General features: G+C 42.1%; 1 protein-coding gene across 1 annotated transcript; it reads right to left on the reverse strand.

Moving 5' to 3' along the window:
* Positions 1 to 2,654: 2,654 nt before the first annotated feature.
* Positions 2,655 to 20,275, reverse strand: elp2 (elongator acetyltransferase complex subunit 2). Its single transcript, XM_028964420.1, has 22 exons — positions 20,129 to 20,275; positions 19,649 to 19,727; positions 19,494 to 19,564; positions 19,273 to 19,414; positions 18,107 to 18,184; positions 17,714 to 17,778; positions 16,954 to 17,020; positions 16,474 to 16,617; positions 16,138 to 16,233; positions 15,915 to 16,015; positions 12,802 to 12,933; positions 12,578 to 12,727; positions 11,766 to 11,957; positions 11,614 to 11,683; positions 11,102 to 11,200; positions 9,788 to 9,845; positions 8,196 to 8,268; positions 6,294 to 6,486; positions 5,396 to 5,517; positions 5,157 to 5,296; positions 4,312 to 4,425; positions 2,655 to 3,109 (listed from the first exon to the last, which is right to left on the reverse strand). Exons 1-22 carry the CDS (start codon positions 20,258 to 20,260, stop codon positions 2,950 to 2,952), a joined length of 2,478 nt encoding a protein of 825 aa, XP_028820253.1. The 5' UTR covers positions 20,261 to 20,275; the 3' UTR covers positions 2,655 to 2,949.
* Between the last annotated feature and the right edge of the window lie 340 nt (positions 20,276 to 20,615).

A 20,615-nucleotide genomic window follows, 5' to 3' on the forward strand; every position in this document is an offset into this window, starting at 1 on the left:
ACAACATCTTAAACTCATGTCATTCAGGACAGACTGCCTTTAAAGGTAGTAGGCCTGGCCTTGGTTTAACAGGGACCGTGTGCAGGCCACCTCAGCAACTTGGAAAAGAAAATAACCTTTTTTTTCCAATTGTATATTCGTTGTACATAAAAACACCTTTTTTTTCTGTACAGGTATTATTCTAATGATAGTTTGGGGGATGTTGTTAAAAACAGAAAAAAAATGTAAAAAAAAATCCTGAATGTTTGAAGGTGAGCGTGTATGTATGCCACTCTGTGACCATGTATCGTCTCCCAAGTTTACATCACTCTATTTATTCTGTATTCTGTGTATTCTCACACTCAGTCTCTTTTGATTTGTACTTTTTTTTATTTCACAAGAAAACCCATTGGTTTGGTTTTTATTATTATTGTATATTTTTTGTTCCTTTCTTCATATGCTTCTAGAAGTGTAACGCCACTGTGGTCCACTGATGTTCTACTCTGTGTGTTGATGGCACACGTGGGAGTTTTCAAAATAAAAGTGGATGTGATTCATTTCATATTCATGTACCATTCAACTGCATGGAATCATAACATTTTTAATAAATTATTGCAAAAAAGGCTTTTATTAATAAAAATTGTAAAAACACTATTTGTTTCTTTTTTAAATCACTGTCCACGTTAAGTAATAATCTGAGGAATGGCAGCTCGTTTGCTGAGCATAGGCAGGAGAATAAATATGTAACGAAGTTCTCTTTATGTTGAGGACGATACATAATGGAGGCTGGGGATGACAAGAGAAGAAGGGTGGAGAAGTGCACCGGGCCTCCACGTCAGAGCCGGCCTGGTCCCTGCTCCGTCACGCACTCAAATATTTAGTATGTCTGTGCTAAGCACCGCTCCCCCGCTGAGGGCTGCCAGAACATTCTACAGCAGACAGGGCCACCGCTGAATGTGGCTGCCTCTCTCTGAGGGACAGAGCCATAGGTAAACGAGGTTTGGAGTATGGCAAGCCATATTGTCCTTTATTCGTCATTGCTAACTTTTTAATTTGGAAAAAAACGTCTTTTTACAAACAAGAAATTAGATCTTCACTATTTATATTGACTTCTATATTCATTTAGGTTGTACTAGTAAGATGAGACACTGGAAATTTACTAATAAGTTGTAATTACAAATTGTTAGAAAATGTGGTATTTCATAAGCAAATTTCTAGTAAATGTAGTACTGAAGAGTTGAAGAGGGGATGACGAGGGATATCCTCCCCACTGAAATAAAAACAGTAAAAATCATACCCCTTCTGAAACCAACATGCCCCGTTCCATCCCTTGTGCTAGTTTATCAATGAATGCATAGGTTTATTGAGTAAAAGACAAATAATGCTTTATTTACTTCAGTAAGCGGCATAGCAGGTTATGTATTATAAAAAAATACATAAGCAAGCCTCCACTTGGGATTCAAGACATGATAAAAAATGCAGCAGGCTGCGACTTATCACAATGCACCACAGACTCACCGAAAAGGAAGCAAGCAAATCGCCGTGATGTTGAGATTCCTAAATGCTGGTTGTGGTCCATTTGGACATGCCCATGTTAACTTGTGTTGGGTGACATTTAGTAAACTGCATTTGAATATGTATTTCAAGTAGCGTAAAGTAGTCCAAAATACTTCACCATGCAGCCCCACCATTTCTTGCAAAAAGTGCAGACCTCACTAGTATTAAATATTCAACAGTAACGTTGAGTCACTCCAATGAGGGAACAGCTTCGAATGTGGCCTAGTTAACGATATTAGAATGATTGAGTCAGTGTCACTTGTGGCATGCAAGCAGTGTCTCTACTGATTCATAAATTATTGACGCCCAACTCCAAAAAATATTTATGGTACCTGGGACAGTACCTTCCCCCAGCACCACTATAAGCCACCATGGGTGGTAGTAGCCTAGCGGGTAACACACTCGCCTATGAACCAGGAGACCCAGGTTCAAATCCCACTTACTACCATTGTGTCCCTGAGCAAGACACTTAACCCTGAGTGTCTCCAGGGGGACTGTCCCCTGTAAATACTGATTGTAAGTCGCTCTGGATAAGGGCGTCTGATAAATGCTGTAAATGTAAAATGTAAAAAAGACACCACAAAGGCTTTAAGAGTTCACTGCAATCAGGCAGCAGTGCATTCCTAACTAGCACAGTATAAAGAATTAATGTATTGATTTGAGGCTAAATATAGGAATCGCTCTGGGAAATTATTCAATATTCTTGCATATTTTACCCACACTCACAGACACATATATCACAGAGATTTACATGAATGATTCAACTGACAAAGTTTGAAAGAAAGAAAAAAAAAAAAGTACTGCATTTAAGCTCATTTACATGAGTTATTTTTATAGCAGCACCAAGTCATGCTGTATTGTGGATTGACAGGACAGACGGGAAAAAAAAGAGGATAAAAACCTCACTCACCAGGGTTCCAATTACACCACAATGTAGATGCATAATTCCACCTTTTTAAAAATCAGGTCTAAAAATATTCTGCGAATTCAGAGAATTTTGACGACTTTCCCTATTTTGCGTCATAGATGCGTAAGCCACCTCCCGGGCTAAATTAAAACCTGTAACACAGAAGCCACGCCCACACAGCTCTGTGCCCTTCAATCAAATCACTCAAGACTGAACAGAAAATGCATTTATTAGAATAATGCATGATAATGTCACAAGTTGAATAACCCCTGTTCCGTGTGATGGGGGATCATTTTACCTCTTATGTCCACAAGTGAAGGACATACTTGATGGGAAGAGGATTCTTCATAGTCATGTGCTGATGTTTGCTGACTGTGTGTTCGAGGAGGAAGGAGGGGGGTGGAGACCAGAGTCTGAAGGAGAAGCTTCAGGAGGCATCCACCTGATTGTTCTCAGGGGGACCACTGAGCAGAAGTCGCATGGAACAAGGAACAATGTTAACAGTACTACAGAGCCTGGAGATGGACATTGAAAATTTTGAGGGCGTGGTCAACTCCAGCACTGGCTAGCTGCACCCATGAGTGATCAAGCTCCGCCCCTTGCTGCCCGGCCAGTCCGGGCCGTGACCTCCAACGTAGCCGCTTCACTGCTAAACTGTGGCTCTGGCTGATGTGTGGGGGAAGATATGGTCAAGGAAACCTAGGAATAGATGCATCTCACAACTTAACTTACTATCAACTCCATTTCTTACTACGATCATGTCATAATTTACCATTAATATATGTATTCATATTTAAGTACAGCAAACTGCTGCAACTTCCTCTTCTAAAATAATCTAATAAGTTCAGACCTCTGTTGTATTGTTCAGTTCTGCTGCAATTTATATTTTTTGGCACAGCTTATTACAACCTCATCTGTTTTTACTGCTTTGCAGATCAAAAGAGTTGTTCACCTATTTGCACTGTCTTGCAGTGTTGAAACTGTTGCACCATAGTCCTGGAGGAAAGTGTTCTCATGTAATTACAAAAATCCTCTCAGTCAAAAATACCAGATCCGAGGTATCTGGAGGGGGTCACACCGATGACAGGAGAGTCGATGACTTCCTGTTATTTGGGCTTAACGACGTCAAGGAGAGACGAGTGATGCAGTGGAGTGTGAGAGCAGTGCTGGGATTTAGTGTCCTCTCTCTCACAGATAGAGGGGGAGAGAGAGAGCCAGCAACGCGCTGTGCTGATCAATGCAAAGGCTTGGCAAAACACAACCTCAATGAGCTTCAAGCTGGCTGCCCGCTGATACTCAAACCATGTGGCCTCAACCATCACAGTTCCAGCACCAACCACCGAATTTGTGTGTCGAAGGTCGTGTCGGATTAGTACAAACATTCACAAGAAAAAAAAAAAAACGGTCATCTTGCGGTGACATGGTCTTCCTGCCTAGAAAGCCACATTGGCATGTAAAAGCTGATGAACTCACTGCAGGCCACTTACGCCGACCGGCGCCCTTGCACTGATATTGTCCTCATTTATTTATTTTTTTTCTCCATTGCTGCCCTACATGAGGCTGAAACCAGACTGAGATGAGGAATAAAAACAGATTCTGCATATGCAACATACCTTTACGTATATATATGTAGGTGTATGTACATGATAATAAATGAACAGTAGAAAAAAATAAGATGAAAGCTATACAATGGTTCAAAGAAAAGTCAACTGAATGGAAGATAATGTTTTGCACTGAGGCATGCAGATTTATTTATTTATTTATGTGCTCATCTTTCCTCAGATTTATCCAAGCACTGCTGAAATTTAAAAAAGCGACAAAGAGCTTTGGGAACGGGGGAATCCTGAAGCTTTTCCTGTAAAGGATACGAATCGTCGGTCTGGCCGCACCTGGTCCAGTCGGAGGCTGCAGACGGCTCCGCCATGGGCCTCCACTTATACAGCAGGATCCTGCCGCCCTCCAGCCCCACCGCCAGCAGGTAGCTGCAGAACAGACAGCAGGGATGAACTCCGGGGGCAGACGAATCAACAAGTCGCAATGTGGCCCAATGCATCATGGTCAATATATGCTTCGGCATCATTAACAGTCAGATGGCCTGCTGGGTTACTGTTGCTGTGTATTTGAAAAAAAAGAACACGGGTAAGGAAAGATGCTTTTCCACCCATTACAATAAAGCACAGGTCCATCTTTTTTAATCGGTCCATTTTGGCAGCAGCAATGGTCCCATGAAGAAACAGATGGACAAGGAGATGGACGGAAAAATGTCTGTTACAATATAAATAATAAAAGAATGTAATCGGAATACTTGCAGAATAAATATAAAATACCTTTATGAAATGTATGTGTAATGCATGGGTGATTAATTAGTCGGTTAGATAAAATGGTAAAAAACAAACAAACAAACAAACATATATATATATAAATAAAAGTCCTCTTTTTTTAAGTAACTAATCTAAATACTGACTTGTCAAATGGTTATGGTAACTGAATGCTAAATCATTCAATTGATTAGTATGAATTCCATTCTACATTTTTCATTGTGTTACAATAGTTGTAGTTTTATATGAATTATGAAGAGATGCCTATGTGTGGAAGTGGGATAAAAAATCTTTTGCAAACAGTGGCCTAAAAAAAAAAATTGCTACATCTAAATCGGACCTAAATGCAAGTGTAAGTCGGTCAGCGCTGCCTGAAAAACACTGCAGTGCAGCACCTGTGGTCTGCGCAGGGGAACGGGCAGAACGCCACGGCCGTGGCCGAGTCCCCGACATCCAGCACAGAGGAGCAGGGGCCGATGGCCACCGCGCCTTCACCCACAGGGTCACCTGAAGCACCGTGTCCCCACACAATCACCTGTTCACACGCATAAACAGAATCTTGCCAAATCATGATAACATTTATTTCCATTCTGAATTAAGATCTTTTTTTTTTTTTTTTGGAGCTGTATGTTACCTTCTTGTCCCGACTCGATGTCACAAAGTACTTGTTATCAGCGCTCCAGTCGCATGACCAAATGATGCGAGCATGCACTGCCGTCTCCTTTTTGGTGTGAGTGTAGAGAGAAAACAGAGGATCTGCCCAGTAAGGAAACACACATAAAAATTACATATGAAAAAACACGCTACAATTAGCACACACACTTTAGCTATTATCGAGTTCCGGTTCATTTTTAAAACTCGATTTTTACAGTCTGTGTATTAATATTAAAGCATCTCCTTCTCCGTATACACTCAGCCTTTATTTAGGGCTTGTCTCTGGTTAGGATCTGTTCATTTATTTCATTTCAACATAAACTATTACTTTTTGATATTGCTATTTGACACTTGGGAGACCAGTGAGCATTCTGAAATCTTTCGGCATCGGCAAATGACATGAAGCCTCAGGTGCCACCGCACAACGTCCTCAGGTCACACTGTTCCCTGCCTCCGGCTCAGGAATGCCAGAGATTTCCCCGTCTCTCCAGGGATGCGGGTGAGCACAGTGGTGGAACTCATCTGTATGATCGAGGTTTCTGGGTGCCTGATATGACCAGACGTGCTGGGGGTGGGGTACCGGGGTGAGTGATTTGAGCCTGAAGCAGAAAAGACGGCGTCCCGAACCCCATACAACTGAAGACAGGAGGCAGACAGATAAAGAAGGTGCGCCTCAGTCAACTGTAATTTATCTCCTCTGGTTTCAGAACAAGGACTTGACGTGTTCTAAGCTGCAGAGACGTCAACTCCCATCCCGCCACTCCCAAAGGTGCCCAATAGCTCCCCTTGCCTGAACGTTTTAATGTCCCTCAGGTAATAATGTCTCGGTGACACCAGAGGGACATAAAAGGGGACTTGAGCGCTATTGTGCGTTGTACCTGAACTCCCAGAGGGTGGGTCCTCTCGTTTCCACAGCGACCAGGTGCGATCACGTGACACGGCCAGCAGGAGGCGGGCGTCGGGGGAGAAGGACATCTGCGTGACTGTCAGGCTGTGGCACGGCAGAGACTGCAGCTGCTTCCAGGAGCTGCTGCTCCAGAGCAGGATGGAGGCGTGTTCTGCTTTCGACGCCTGGGAGACACAGACAAAATAAAGGAGTAAAGCCATTCCGCTTCCACGACGTGTTGGATTTAAAACACCGACACACCTTCTGCAACATGACCTGCTGCTGAACCGATTTGATCAGATCAACCAAATCTCACCAAACAAGGAAGGGTGTGAGAACCACAGAGCTGTGATTGGAACATGGCTTATAAATCCTTTTTAAGACAAATGGGGACTAAGGGTTTTGAGGGATTTTGAAGGGTTAGGCAGATGTTACTGATTTTTCAGCAATATAGAGAAAAACTAACCTGCTTGTTTCCCCATGAGATATTATTGATAGTGAACATATTTAATTGGGGGTTAAAATCAGCAAAATTCTGGCACTGAGCTGAGTGGACATGTACAGATAAATGTGAAAAATTCTCAGCAATTTCTACTTCTAAACATTTTATCGTTTGCCAGGAAAGCTGCTGTGTGGGAGGACCTTGAAAAGAGCCCATGACCACCGCAGCTTCTGGAACCACCAGAGCCCCATTACTCACCATATAGGACAGGGTGAGGTCAGGGCCGCTTGACCTCACAACTCTCTAAGAGCAGCTTGGTCTGACACACAAAAACTAGCCCTTCAAATTTTTTTTCAAAATAAACAGCCCTAATTGATTTTTTTTTTGGCTGAAGGACAGTTTTTTTTTTTTATTTTTAATGCCAGATTGAATTTTTATATCAGGAGGCCCAATGACACCCCCCCCCCCAAAAAAAGTATTGTGTCAGAATGTCACATAGTCCTACAGCTTTATTAATCATATTAGTATGGCAAGTTGTTTATAACTGTATCTGTAGCCACTGCAGGACCATAGACAGGCTAGGGGAGCTCGTATTAATGTTAAATAAAGTCACAAAGTGAAATTTTCATAATAGGGGACCTTTAATGGATTAATTGCTCGTTATTGTCTTGTTCTGACTTGCACTTTTGGTTTTTGTGCACTTCTGCATTATTGTATTATTATAGTGTATATTATGTATAAAAAATGGGGGTCAAACCATTAAAAATCATCAGTGAGCAGCAAGTAAAGAAATAGTTAGGCTGGCTTTCAGCAGGGACATATATTCATCAGGGCTGTCATTTGATTTTTAGAAATTAATTAACTAATTAATTACCCATGTTCAATTCTTCAATCTAAAGCTTCCTATTATGTACCTTTAAAACTATTACAAAAGACAAATGTGGAAAATATACAATCAGGAGTTTTTTTGCACAGCCAATCAAGTAAAATTTATGCAAATATCCCAGTTAACACATTGCATACAAATCAATGTATACAAATGACCTAGCACCAGCTTATCAAACATGAAATAACGATTGTTTCACCATCAACGTATGTGTGAGCTTACAGTAAACAAAACATGGCTGCGTTCATTTTTAAAATTAATACATTAGTTTTGACAGCCCAAAAATTCACACCGTTCTTAATTTGATGGTATTCATGTCCTTATGCATGACGGTGGCCATTGTGGAAGACAACCTCCTGAGAAGAGTCCGCTACACTCCAGCTCTACGTGCCGACAGGTGCGGCGGTGACAGCAATCCCTGCACAGACGCTGAACGTATTAATTAAGCTGCATCCACTGATGTGCTTTCACGCTGAGTGTGAGTGTGTGTGCACGAACATGCGTGGTTGTTTAGCCAGGGACGTCAGTCCCGGCTCAGAGGTCGTCCCTCCAGCAGACTGGTGTACCTTACACGCCGAAGCCACGACCGTCCTCGTCGAGTCAGACGCCAGACAGAACATCTCGAAGCCGTGGCCGTACCTGTGGGGAATGATGCTGGTTAACCGAGGAGGAAAAGAAGAGGAAAAAAAAAAAAAAAAAAAAAGGTTTTCCTCTCCTAATTCGCCAGTGGAGCAAACTCGAAAACAAGGCGATCGATCAAATCAGCTCCGCTGGCAGCACATCTGCCTCCGCGAATGCCGGCGCAGAACCAGCAGCTGCTCCTCAACATCCCGACAAACTGCTACACTATTTTAAACCTAAAATGTCTCCTTTATGTCTACAAGCGTTTGTTTTCGGCAATTGCATTTCTGAAATAAGGGTTTGATGAGTGCAAATGTGTGCTGGCTGTACAGCTTCATGACACCAGGTGGTATTAAATGATGGTTTTTAATTGCGTTTCCTAATGCTTTAAAATATAATATCTAAAATTAATTCTGGTAAGCCAAAATGGGGACGTCTGCTCAGACATGTTGATTCCCTTGCTTATCAATAATCACGACAAAAGAATACGCACTGAAAAAATAGAAGGATTGTTGCTATTAGTCTATTAACAAACAAAATAACATCTTAAAGCTTTCATTCAATCTGAAAAGCTGTAACAATTAATCAGTTCAGAGTGAGCATCGTAGGATCTTAAAACTCACACTACTGGAAAAACTTTGCTAAAAAGACTTTTTAAAGATATCAACAGTACAGGCAAAATGTTTGGACACACCTTCTCATTCAATGTGTTTTCTTTATTTTCATGACCATTTACGTTGGTAGATTCTCACTGAAGGCATCAAAACTATGAATGTTCACATGTGGAGTTGTGTACTTAACAAAAAAAAGGTGAAATAACTGAGAACATGTTTTATATTCTAGTTTCTTTGTTCTGATTGCTGCTTTACACACTCTTGGCATTCTCTCGATGAGCTTCAAGAGGGCGTCACCTGAAATGGTTCTCCAACAGTCTTGAAGGAGTTCCCAGAAGTGTTTAGCACTTGTTGGGGTCCAGCTCACCCCAAACCATCTGGATTGGGTTCAGGTCCGGTGACTGTGGAGGTCGGGTCTCCACTTTTTGTTAAGTACATTCATAGTTTTGATGCCTTCAGTGAGAATCTACCAACGTAAATGGTCATGAAAATAAACACACTGAATGAGAAGGTGTGTCCAAACTTTTGGCCTGTACTGTGTGTGTGTGTGTATTTTATATACACACACACACACACACATATATTTTAAAAAATCAAGCATTTTTCCTGATGTGTGTAACCGTATGACAGGATTTTAAAATAATAGTACTAACTGAAAACAGGATTTGGTTTGAGATTAATGCAGCAGCATCAGAATTATGAAAGAAAAGAAAAGTGCACTTCACTACAAGCAATAATAAGGAGCACAAAGAGAAGAGAAAAAATGTCAGTGTAGTAGCCCCGCATCTTATAAAGGACAGGCTGGTCAATAGAAGAAATGGCACATTCATTGAAAAAGAAAAAAGAAAAAAAAAAAGATGAAAAATATGTGCTGCTGCCCACCGGACAGTAGGCCATTGGACGGCTGGGGAGGGGGTACTCACAACTTCTGAATCTCGGGCCACAAGGTATTCTGAAGGAGGTGGTCTTCTGGTGGGGGTTCTGTCCATGTAAAACCACACACAAAATGGAGGAAAAGACATGAACGTTGCAACTTCAGCAAATGTAAATGGAGTATTAGACAATGTTTACAGACTTACATAAATGAAATAACGGATATTGGGTTTAAGTAATTTGAATATTCACAAAACCACACACAAAAACACAAAATAGATTCTAGTGATGACATTTATTATGAACAGCAGAGTATTAATGATATTTTAAAAATGAAAAACACTTTTAATGGGAACTTTTTTTAATATTAAACTTCATATGTATGTTAATGCTATTGCCTACTTTCAATAATCCAAAAATATGTAATTGTGGAATTTTAACATGCTTCTACTTTGCTTCTGGATGAACCCCAATCATTTTTTTTTCTTAAAAAGGTCATCTGTACCTGACGGGCAACAGCCCCACCCCCCACAGCAAAAACACTTCTATTTCAACTCATCTTCCCTCTAATTATTTTGCCGCCTCGCCCCCATGGAACCGACTGGAGCGTTGCTCTGCCTCAATGCAGTCCCCTGTAGCCCACAGTCATCAATATTTTATCTTTGCAATTACATAAGCCAATAATGATATCAGATAAGGAAGCTTTCTCAATCACATTGACAGATATTGCTACTGTTTGCCCGAAGCTAAAGAAGCATGAAGCCCACTCCTCCACCCTACCAAACATCTCCCCATCTATCCTTTTTTTCCTCTCCCTTTTCCTGCGATTGGCTACATAGCTGCTGCTTGTTATTTTTGGCTCTAATACCAATCAAGAAAGACAGCTATGAATTAAATCTGGTCGAAGCTTTAGGTTTATGAAGACGTTCATTTTTATCCTCCTCAAAACACATCTGAGAAAGTGGTGCTAGATGGCACCAAATACAATATTTTCTAATGAGTTTTGTTACTGGATTTGTTGCCAGATTGGTCTATACAAAGCACATTATTGATTGCAAAACTGAAGTGCATACTCACAAATGTAGGCCGACCTTATCACCGTTCTCTTTAAAATATTGAAAAGAATTATAAAACAAAGAAGTCAGATCAATGTGGTAATTAGTGAGTAGATGCCACTTCTTACTTATTTCTTTTTTAATACCATTTTAGACAGTGCCAGCATAAACTGCAATCCTGATATGATATGCCTGTCCAAAAGTCACTGATCTCCTGCCATCTACTGGCTAAGGGACACCATAGTTGTAGGTTTAATTTGTTGCAGTAAAAACATGAGTAAATGTGGATTTGAGGGGAGGGATTAATACCGTTAAGGCTGAGCGGCTGGAAGTAGGATTCTTTGTACTGGTCAGAAACTCTGCTGGAGTCTTCCGCGTTGTCCTCGCTCTTCTGGGACACCAGGTCACCTGCTCAACCAAACAGCTACTTTACAGACAGGTTTCAGGCATGAAGAGGTTAACATTGCTGGTGTTAATAATAAGGGAACACAATGAAAACCAGCACAAATGCTCCATTACAATGTATAACACTTACAGGAACACTTAATAGTTTTTTTAAACTATAAATTAAGAATACAGACCCAACAGATACACAATGCTACCATATATGTACATAATACATAATCATTTTATTTGCCTCGGTTTTGTGGTCTCATGAACTGTCCTTAAGGAGAGAGACAATGTTCAATCACATATTTTTCACCTTCACCCAGTGCTGCTAGGTACAAATAAAAATCACTATGATGCCCTCATAACATTTAAGACAGTTGCTCTGTAAAACTGTTCTATTAAAATTTTATATAAAGGAACCAAATGCTGACCTTGAAACACAGCTTTATTGGACAGGCCCAGTGCTGGAGTGCTGGCACCTTCAGGCATATCACTAGAGTCCTAAACCATAAACAGCACTTTTTTTATGTATTACATCCTGTTAGTCTTCGTGTACAGCTTATAATAAAACCATTCAACTCACGCTCGATGACAGCAGCTCTTCCAGGGGTCTGCCTGCTATGTTGGCAAAGTTCTCCACGAAGTTCCTGGGAGCACGGAAAACGCGAAGCACCTTCTCATCAGCGCCTGAGACGAACTGAAAGCGGCCGACCATGGCCAGGCACTGCATGTCGTAGCCGTGGATCTGGGGCCGCGAGATCTCGTGCCAGGTGGGCTGCGCAGGCAGGGGCGCAGATTTTTAAATGCATCAACATATGCTGCTATTCTTCCATTATATGCAACTCGATTTTTTGTATAGTAGTGTCTGTCTTTGTGTGTATGTGTACATACACACACGCCAAATATCAGGTCAGTCTTGGGTGCATTAAAATACACTTTGTATCCTTGAATGATTTTGATTGCATTAAAACAGTGATAGAAAGTGTGTGTGTGTGTGTACCTGAAAACGTGGATGTATAAGTAATGTTGAATATACTGCAAAAAGGCTCTACATTCTGCATAGGCGACAGTAACGACTTTTGAACATGTTTGAAATACGTGTTCAGCGTGAAGGCAGGATTAATGTGCGCGCCACCTCCAGCCTCCATGGCAAATGCAAACAGCATGCCAAGCACCTGATAACCACCAGCCAAGCTAATATGCAACACTAATTGAACAATAAATACGTGTTCAAACGGGAGCGGCAGATCTATAACACCCACAGTAGTCATTAGGGATGGATATTTTTTCCCCCTCCATCCTTTATGTTAATTTGATTCGAACACCGCATTTTCCATCAATCTTCACGTCCTCCTGGTTACTGCGGGAGAGAGAGAGAGAGCAGTGAAGAAATACCTGAGCCCATCCTTTCCTCCTCCATGGGGTGAAGAGCCTGGTGGTCTGGTCTAAGCCCACCGTCACTATATAGTCTCCCTCCGGGTCCCAGCTGAGGTCCTGCACGGCGTCAAAGTGGCCGGATACGATCACAGCGGGGCTCCACTCGGCCTGCAGGGCACAGGCATGCAGGAGAGCCGAAGCACCAGTCTTACTCCAGCGTTTTAATCTGCAGAGCATCTCACCTCCTGGTTCGGGTCCCTGTGCCAAAGGTGTAGAGCTCCGTGAAAGGCGTGGGCCAGGATCATGTGACCATCAGGGCTCATCTGGCATCCATAAAAGCCAAGGGTGTTTCCTCCAACCTCACCGACCCGGACCTGGAGTGAAAACAGAACCACAAAGATAAAAAGAAAAAAAAAAAAAAATGCATTTTGTTCCATCGACACTTTGCTTGCCCTAATGAGAGTCACGGTTAAAGCTGCGGATCTCTTCTGAACTTGCTGTTCTGTTATTTATGATAAAGGTAGCAGCACCAGTATATGATTTAGAGAATCACTATCGCTAAGTAATGTAGCCGGATGCATGGTGACAGTCCCAAGCCCGTGTAAATGGGGAGGAAGAAGAAGAAAAAGTAGATGAGATGTAGATGCTCTAAATAAAAGAGGAGAAAAAAAAAGAAATACTAAAGCCACACAAGGACAGGCCTATGGACACCCCACAATCGACTTAATATTCATGGGATAATTTAATTACAATAAAAACTGAGGGCCAGTTTCTCCATTATGGATAAAGTCTAGTCCTAGACTAAAAAAAAATCTTCATTGATGTTCTCTTTTAGTCTAGAACCAGAATCAATCCACGATTGAAGACAGACCAGAGTTAAACATTTGTTGTAATACAAACAGAATATTTTGGATTGTGCAGAGCTAGAAAAGATTTTAGAGCCTTCACACTATCATGTAAATTAATAATGGCCCCACTGGAATTAAGAGGATCAGCTTGATGATTACTCAGTGACTGTAGGAGATAAGCTAGATCAATTTAGCCGACAAACATGCTCAGAACTTGGATTTATTGGAAGACCACAAATATGGCCTTGTGTTATGTACTGTGTTCATTTTGAGCAAATTCTTTCCTATGCACAATTCTTATTTTCTTTGTTCTCTTTGTCGTACAGCTTTAAATGCAACATTAATTAGTTTTCTCTGTTTGACTAGGAGGAACGGTATTTCATTCATGATAGAAACAAGTGAAAACACTGCAAGTGTAGCGCCCCTGCTGGCTGGCCAGTGAAATTTGACGCCCCACCCACCCCTATGAATACAATGTCACTATGCATCTCCAGTCCAACATTTAATTTTCCTTATGATGTATAATGTTGCATCCCCGCTGAAATTAGTATTTAAAAACGAATTATTATTAATATAATTGGCTAGAATGTGCTTCAGGTGGACCTGAAGGAAGTCCACAAGAGACCTAAAGGAAAAATGCCCCAAAAAGAACCCAGACAAGGATTCATAATGACAAATTAAAACCAGCTTCTGACTGGGTCGACCCCTAACGGTCCAATTAGCGCTTCAGGGTCTGCAAACTAAGGCCATCGCTGCGGGCTGAGTTTGGCCCCTACTTCCTCATTTGACAGCAGGACTTGTTAGCCGCGTGTGTGTTTAACGCCGCAGTGTATCAGGCCACCCCACTGCTAAATTCGTCCAATTACGCTAATCGTGGTGAACAAAGCGCTCCCCCTTTAATGTGTTAATTAGCACATGGAGATGCTGGTCATTTAGTGCTTGGCCTGCTCCGGATGCTCTCCAAAACTGTCCAGCGTCGCGCTATACACCCCCAGACAGAGTCGTTCAGGGGTCAAACCCTCTCCTCAACATTCAGCTAAAGCCATGTTCTTTTTTTTTTTTTTTTTTACTATTACGTATTACACGTATTACATTTACTATTACGTATTACAGTACGTTTTACATCTTAACACTCAAGCTGTCCACTCACTGAGTGGAAGTGAAAAGCAGCGATTAGGTGCAAGATGAGCGGCGCTCAGGCTTTTTGTAGGCCGGTTGCCTGTCAGTTCAAAGGCTTTTCAACCCCAAGCCATAATCGCCCGTTTGGATAAAAACAGCGTACTTCATCCAAAGTGCACTTTAACACTGAGGGAAAGACAAAAAGAAGCGCTACGAGGCACTATGAGAAGTGTTTTTCTAATGTAACATGAAGCATACCTAAGAATGTTCCTGAAAACGCCCCTCAATAAGTCCATGGCCGAACAACACATGCAGATGTAGAAATTAACTAATCGTTTTAAATCCAATAAGAATTAGATTTAAAAATAAGTGAAAATGACATTTGTGAACACTCTCCATGCACTACATTTTAAACAGGGCCAGCACCAGGTTCACTTGAGGGAGTCAGGGGGTCATCTCATCTAACTACATACATCAGAAAACTCACAAGAAAAGGCAATCTTGTACTTCTGGGGGACTGTAGGGAATCTCCAGACACAGGAGAAGAAAAGAAAAAAGGGTCAGGGTTCATTTGAGGCCTACACTGATGGGATGGTGGTTCTCTCAGGTATGAAGACCCCAGTCACTAAAGGAATTCACCCGTCGCTCAAAAACAGCCGCGGCAGATGGGAGAGGAGCGCCGTTTCTGCGGTTTAACTTCCAGCGAAGCAGCAAGCCGCACAGGCAGCAGATGTTCCATGGCGGCGGAACCCAGCAGAGAACCTGGCATAGGTGCGCCGTGTAAGAGGCCTGTGGCGGGTTTCTGAAGCGAGCGGGGCTGAAGAGATCCAGAGGACAGGGGGACGGGCGAGTGACCTCGCAGCCGGGCGGCGGCTAGATTGGAAATTGGCGCAGAGTCCAAAGGGAAGTGGAGCGTGCGGCTGCCTCTCTTCTGCTCTGACCTTCGTCTCACTTTCAACCAGCAGCTAGGAACTCTGACTCCAGTGACAAAAATGATGAAGAGCATAAACCATCCGAACCAACAAAGTTTATTTGGGGTCAGTTCTTAACCTTAACCTAGTGGTTAAGGAATCGGCCCCGTAATGGTTGCCGGTTCGAATCCCGATCCGCCAAGGTGCCTCTGAGGTGCCACTGAGCAAAGCACCGTCCCCACACACTGCTCCCCGGGCGCCTGTCATGGCTGCCCACTGCTCACTCAGGGTGATGGGTTAAATGCAGAGGACAAATTTCACTGTGTGCACCGTGTGCTGTGCTGCTGTGTATCACATGTGACAATCACTTCAGTAAGTAAGTAAGTTCCATTCACGAGTTAAGCCTAAGCTGTAGTCTAGAACCAGTCCTGACCCATGAACGGGCCAACAAATCCAGCAGCTTTTCTAGCGTCTCACTTGCTCCACCCAAACTCCAGACGCGTCCTCTGGGCCCCACAGGATCATGGTTTTGTCCATGGAAGCAGAGAGCAGACTTAGTGGCTGATGCACCGTTTCGTCTGCAGGGGGAGACACCGAGAGAATAGATTGGCTACAATAAGCAATGAATGGGAGATTTAATGGGCACAATTCCTAAAAGACAAAAAGGGCCTATAATTTAACAATATAAAAAGAGTTTAACCTTTAATATACGAAGGCTGCCAGTGGATTCCATAGACCCAGTTCTCATGACCAGCCAGCACGGTCTCAAGAGTCATCGCATACAATGAAGTAGTACCTGAAAGTTAAATTATTTATTTATTTATTCATTTATTTTTAAAGAATGACAATTTAACAATGATAAATCACCTCAGTAAATTGCAGAAGGAACAACTGTCTAACGTGATGAGGTACACGACTGAAATTCATTCTAATAATTCAATTTCACAATGACAAGACACGATCATTTGCCATGACAAAGCAATTAAAATTTCTGATTGGGTGGCGGAAAGCGATAAATTTCGAATCAACGCGTCACCGTTTTCAGTCACTTCGAACACGTCCTCCTTCAATCGGAGCGCTGCTTCGGCCTTGTCCTCCCTGCCACCCTGCAGCTTGGCGAACAGCCTCCATACACGGATGAGGCAGTCCTGGGCACAGCTGGCCAGCCACAGTTCCCCATCTGGGGACGAGTGAGAAGGGCAAGGAATGAGACGGGGGCGGGCAGGAGAAGCGCTCGCCTGCTTCAATATTTCAGCGGGAGGTGGGGAGGAGAGAGGGAAACATGTTTCATGCATTATGAAGAGAACCGAGAGAGAAATCAAATTAAGAGGTAGGTGGATCTCCGCCGCATCTTCCACTCTACTATTACAATCAACAGAGATGAACTGAGACTCCTTCCTTTCCAAAGCTCAGTCAGAGCAGATTATAAAAAGAGAGAGTTAGAGCTGAGGCTGTCCGTCACTCACATCAGTGGCTCTAATGACCGATTGGAGTAGCTTCTGTACAAAAACAGTACCTCTGGTGGTCCATTCCACTCCTCGAATCCAATCCTCATGACCTTGCAATGACAGGACCTTTTTAAACTGAAACATATTAATACAGGCATATAAATTATGTATAAGAATGCATGTACATAAGAGTTATTTATACACTTAACTTGCCTTTGATAGCTAAGGTGGAAATAAAAACAAAAGACATGGAGTCTTACAGGACCAAAAAAAAAAAAATCATTCATCAGAATTTTTTTTTTTTTTTTTTAAGTGCAGATAACCTATCTGGTAGTGGACATGGTCCTGACATGATAATAACATCCGAACATAATAACATCTGATGGCCCCATTAACAAGGTGTATAATGAGCAAAGAACATTTTGATTGGTCAGTCATTGGTTTACTTTTCTTAAATTAGCATATTAAATACTTCTCAGATACCTTTTGGAATTTCTAGGTTACTTTTTCTCTGCGTGAACAATCAGGTATCTGGCAATGCAACATGGGCGCCAAATTAGCAGGAGGAGGTTTAAACTCTCCAGAACGAAAGAAGGGTTTGGCAGAACTGTCAATCATTATGAGCTCCTCCATTTTAAAACATCATTAGATTTTGTCTTCAGGGTTCCAGAAATAGTAACACACAAAAGGACTCCTCTCCAACACACAAATGACTAGAAAACCGGTTTATTTATTCATTTACTTATTTATTATAGAAAATCCCAAAGACCTATTTGATGTGACATTAGCGAACATACAGTTAAAAGATCAGCGCATGATTTATCTTACCTGCCCATTTTGCTGGACGTAGTGGTGAAGTTTGCAATCGTCGCCCCCACAGGCAAGTATGGCTACTGCAACAAAACAGAAATGCGCTCATTCATTCGCATCACGCTCACTTGCATGCTGAAAAGGGCACCCAAGCCAATGCAAACAGGTCGGATGTTTCAGACTAAATGAACAGCGCCGGCAGAGACCACGGCATCGCTCAAATGACAGACGAGGGGAATAACAGGAGGGAGGCTGGGGTCTTGTTTCAGTGTCATACCATTGCATGGAGATGTTTTTTTTCTGTTCTTTTACATGACATTCTGTTATTACAGAAAGGCAAGGGAGGCCAATGGAGACAGATGATGTGACGAGGAAAAGCAATACTGCACGCAGCAGTGGCTCACCGCTTACCTCCGCTGCCTGGCAACAGCGTCAAGGAAACATCCATCATAAAGCCACTCCCGAACGTCAGAGTCTGCAGACATTCCACTAAAGCAAACCAGGGAAAAGACAAAGAAAAGAAAAAAAATTCCACATTAAGATGCAGTTACATCTGTATTTTCATGTCACCTGAATCAGAAGATTTGTCTACAGGTGAGGAGATGAATTATTCCATTTTTCTTTTTTAAGATAGAGATGGCAACACCTGTCAACGGTTGTTGGTGTATTTCCAGACACCCGAGGAAAAAACAATGACATATGCGTCTGTGTGTATACATCAGAGGACAAAGCCCGAGGTCACATGAACACACACACACACACACACACACACACACACCCCTGTATGACTGTCAACTAAAATCAGGCAGCTCTCATTTAACAGTTTAACAGTGAGAGTTAAATCCAGAGTTACAGCTAGAAGACACTTAGATAATGATATGAATAGTATTTTTCTTGCATGAATGATTCAAAAGCATAAGTAGGAAAACAGGTCACTATTTATGCCAATTATCGGTGTTTAATTAAGACACCAAGGGACAAAAAGTTGCATGGCCAAACAGCATGTACACATCGTTTCTCATTATCAGCGAACAGTACGTGAACACAATTACCTGTTTTTTTTTTTTTTGTTTAATGTCTAGTTTGAGAGCTGTAAAAAAACAACATTTATACTTTTTTTTGTTGTTGATGCAGATTTTTCAAGCCCTCCTGCATCGCATTCACTCTGATATTAATATGGTATGGGACTGCCATGCGGCCGTAAGCCAATAAATTTAAGAGTCTTTAGCTAATATCAATCCTGTTCCCGTAATTGTTTACCTCCGTAACACTTTTCAGGATTTAATATTCTGCAAGGACACCAAAATGCTTGTAAGCCCTTCCGTTTAGTTAAAGGGTAAGGCCGAATAGTTATTTCAACTTAAACATATCGGTAATACAAGAAAATGAAACTAGAATTTCAGAACTAAAATGAGCATGATTTAAATGTTAAGGCCCGGCACAGGCAGCCAGTAGATGTCGGACTGGTCAATAATTTGAATTCCTTACACAAAGTGCCTTACACCCCTTTTGAGATACATATTACAAAATAAGTATAGGTGCAACACAATAAAGAGCACACACACAAATACGCATACCTTTCCCCTCGTTTGTCAGCCATAGTTTAACAGTAGAGTCAGATGCTGCCGAGGCAACGAGCAGCTTACTGCGTCCCAGAAGAACAGCATCCACAGCGCAGACCGGCCCAGTGTGGCCAGCGCACTGGATCGAGGGTACAAACTACATAAAAGACCAAACGAACACTCAGGTTGTTCACTCGCAGGCGGTACTTTAGAAAATCTCTTAAAGATACACATACCGTCCCATTCAGTTCCTCCCAAATGATGACACTGTGATCTGAGGAGCCTGATATAAGCTTGGATTCAGGACCTGTAATGGTGCATCTTTATTACTAAAGTATGGCATGCACCGAGATTAAAATAATATTAATAATAATAACAACACCATCCTCACCACAGTCCTGCCTCCGCACCCACTGGACGGCATTCACCCTCGCACTGTGTCTGTTCAGCAGGGCAACTGTATTCCGCTTCTGGGTCACATGTGACACATCAGATCAGAAGACATTGCAGGATATTTATTCACAAAGCCAATCACTTTATACATTTGCACACCTTCACCCTACCTGTTTAAAAACATAAACTTGCAATATTTGCATATTGGTTCACTTGAATACTTGCAAAATTTGCAATATTGAGGTCCATAGCAGTCGCAAATGTCCATATCATACCTTGTATGACAAATAAAATTGGAATTTGAAAAACGCTGTCTCTTTCGAAAAAAAAAAGCATCTTATAATTTTTTTGATAACGAAATAATACCACGCAAGCAACTACAACTTTAAAGTAACTTTTTAAAATGTGAAATAGTAGGAAGCGCCCTCTTGTGCGCTAAAAATGCCATTTTTTGGGTGACTTGCAGGGGACGTTTTACCTGCGGATCGTACAGAGCTACGGAATGACACGTCCCGAACGCCACCAGGCCTCTCCTGCTCCACGACAGCACATGCGGGGTCCCGTTCGCGCCGCAGGCGACATGGCACGTCTCCACGACGGGCGCGGCCATCGCGGACCCGACTGCGCGCTCGGCGGAAAGCTCTCCGACGCCAAACAAGGTACCGGAGCAAAGGTTCCGCACGCAGTCGTTACAAATAACGAACGCATGCAAACAAATGGAAACCAAGCGGTTTAACACAGGTATTATAAATGTGTTTTTTTGTTCATTGAGGTGTGTGAATATTTTTTCGTAGCCATAAGAATTTCTATTCATTATTTAAACAGTGGCAGACGGTTTCGTTGTCCGTGTTTAATGCTAAAAGTTTTAATCTTGAGTAATATTAACGTTTTTGTGATTTGTAAATAAAGTAAAGTAAAGATTTGTAGTTTTTTGTTCCCCCCCCGGCTCCTTGTCGCTAGGTGTC

This window comes from Denticeps clupeoides, chromosome 20 (assembly GCF_900700375.1).
Source record: "Denticeps clupeoides chromosome 20, fDenClu1.1, whole genome shotgun sequence".
In the NCBI taxonomy this organism is placed as follows: domain Eukaryota; kingdom Metazoa; phylum Chordata; class Actinopteri; order Clupeiformes; family Denticipitidae; genus Denticeps; species Denticeps clupeoides.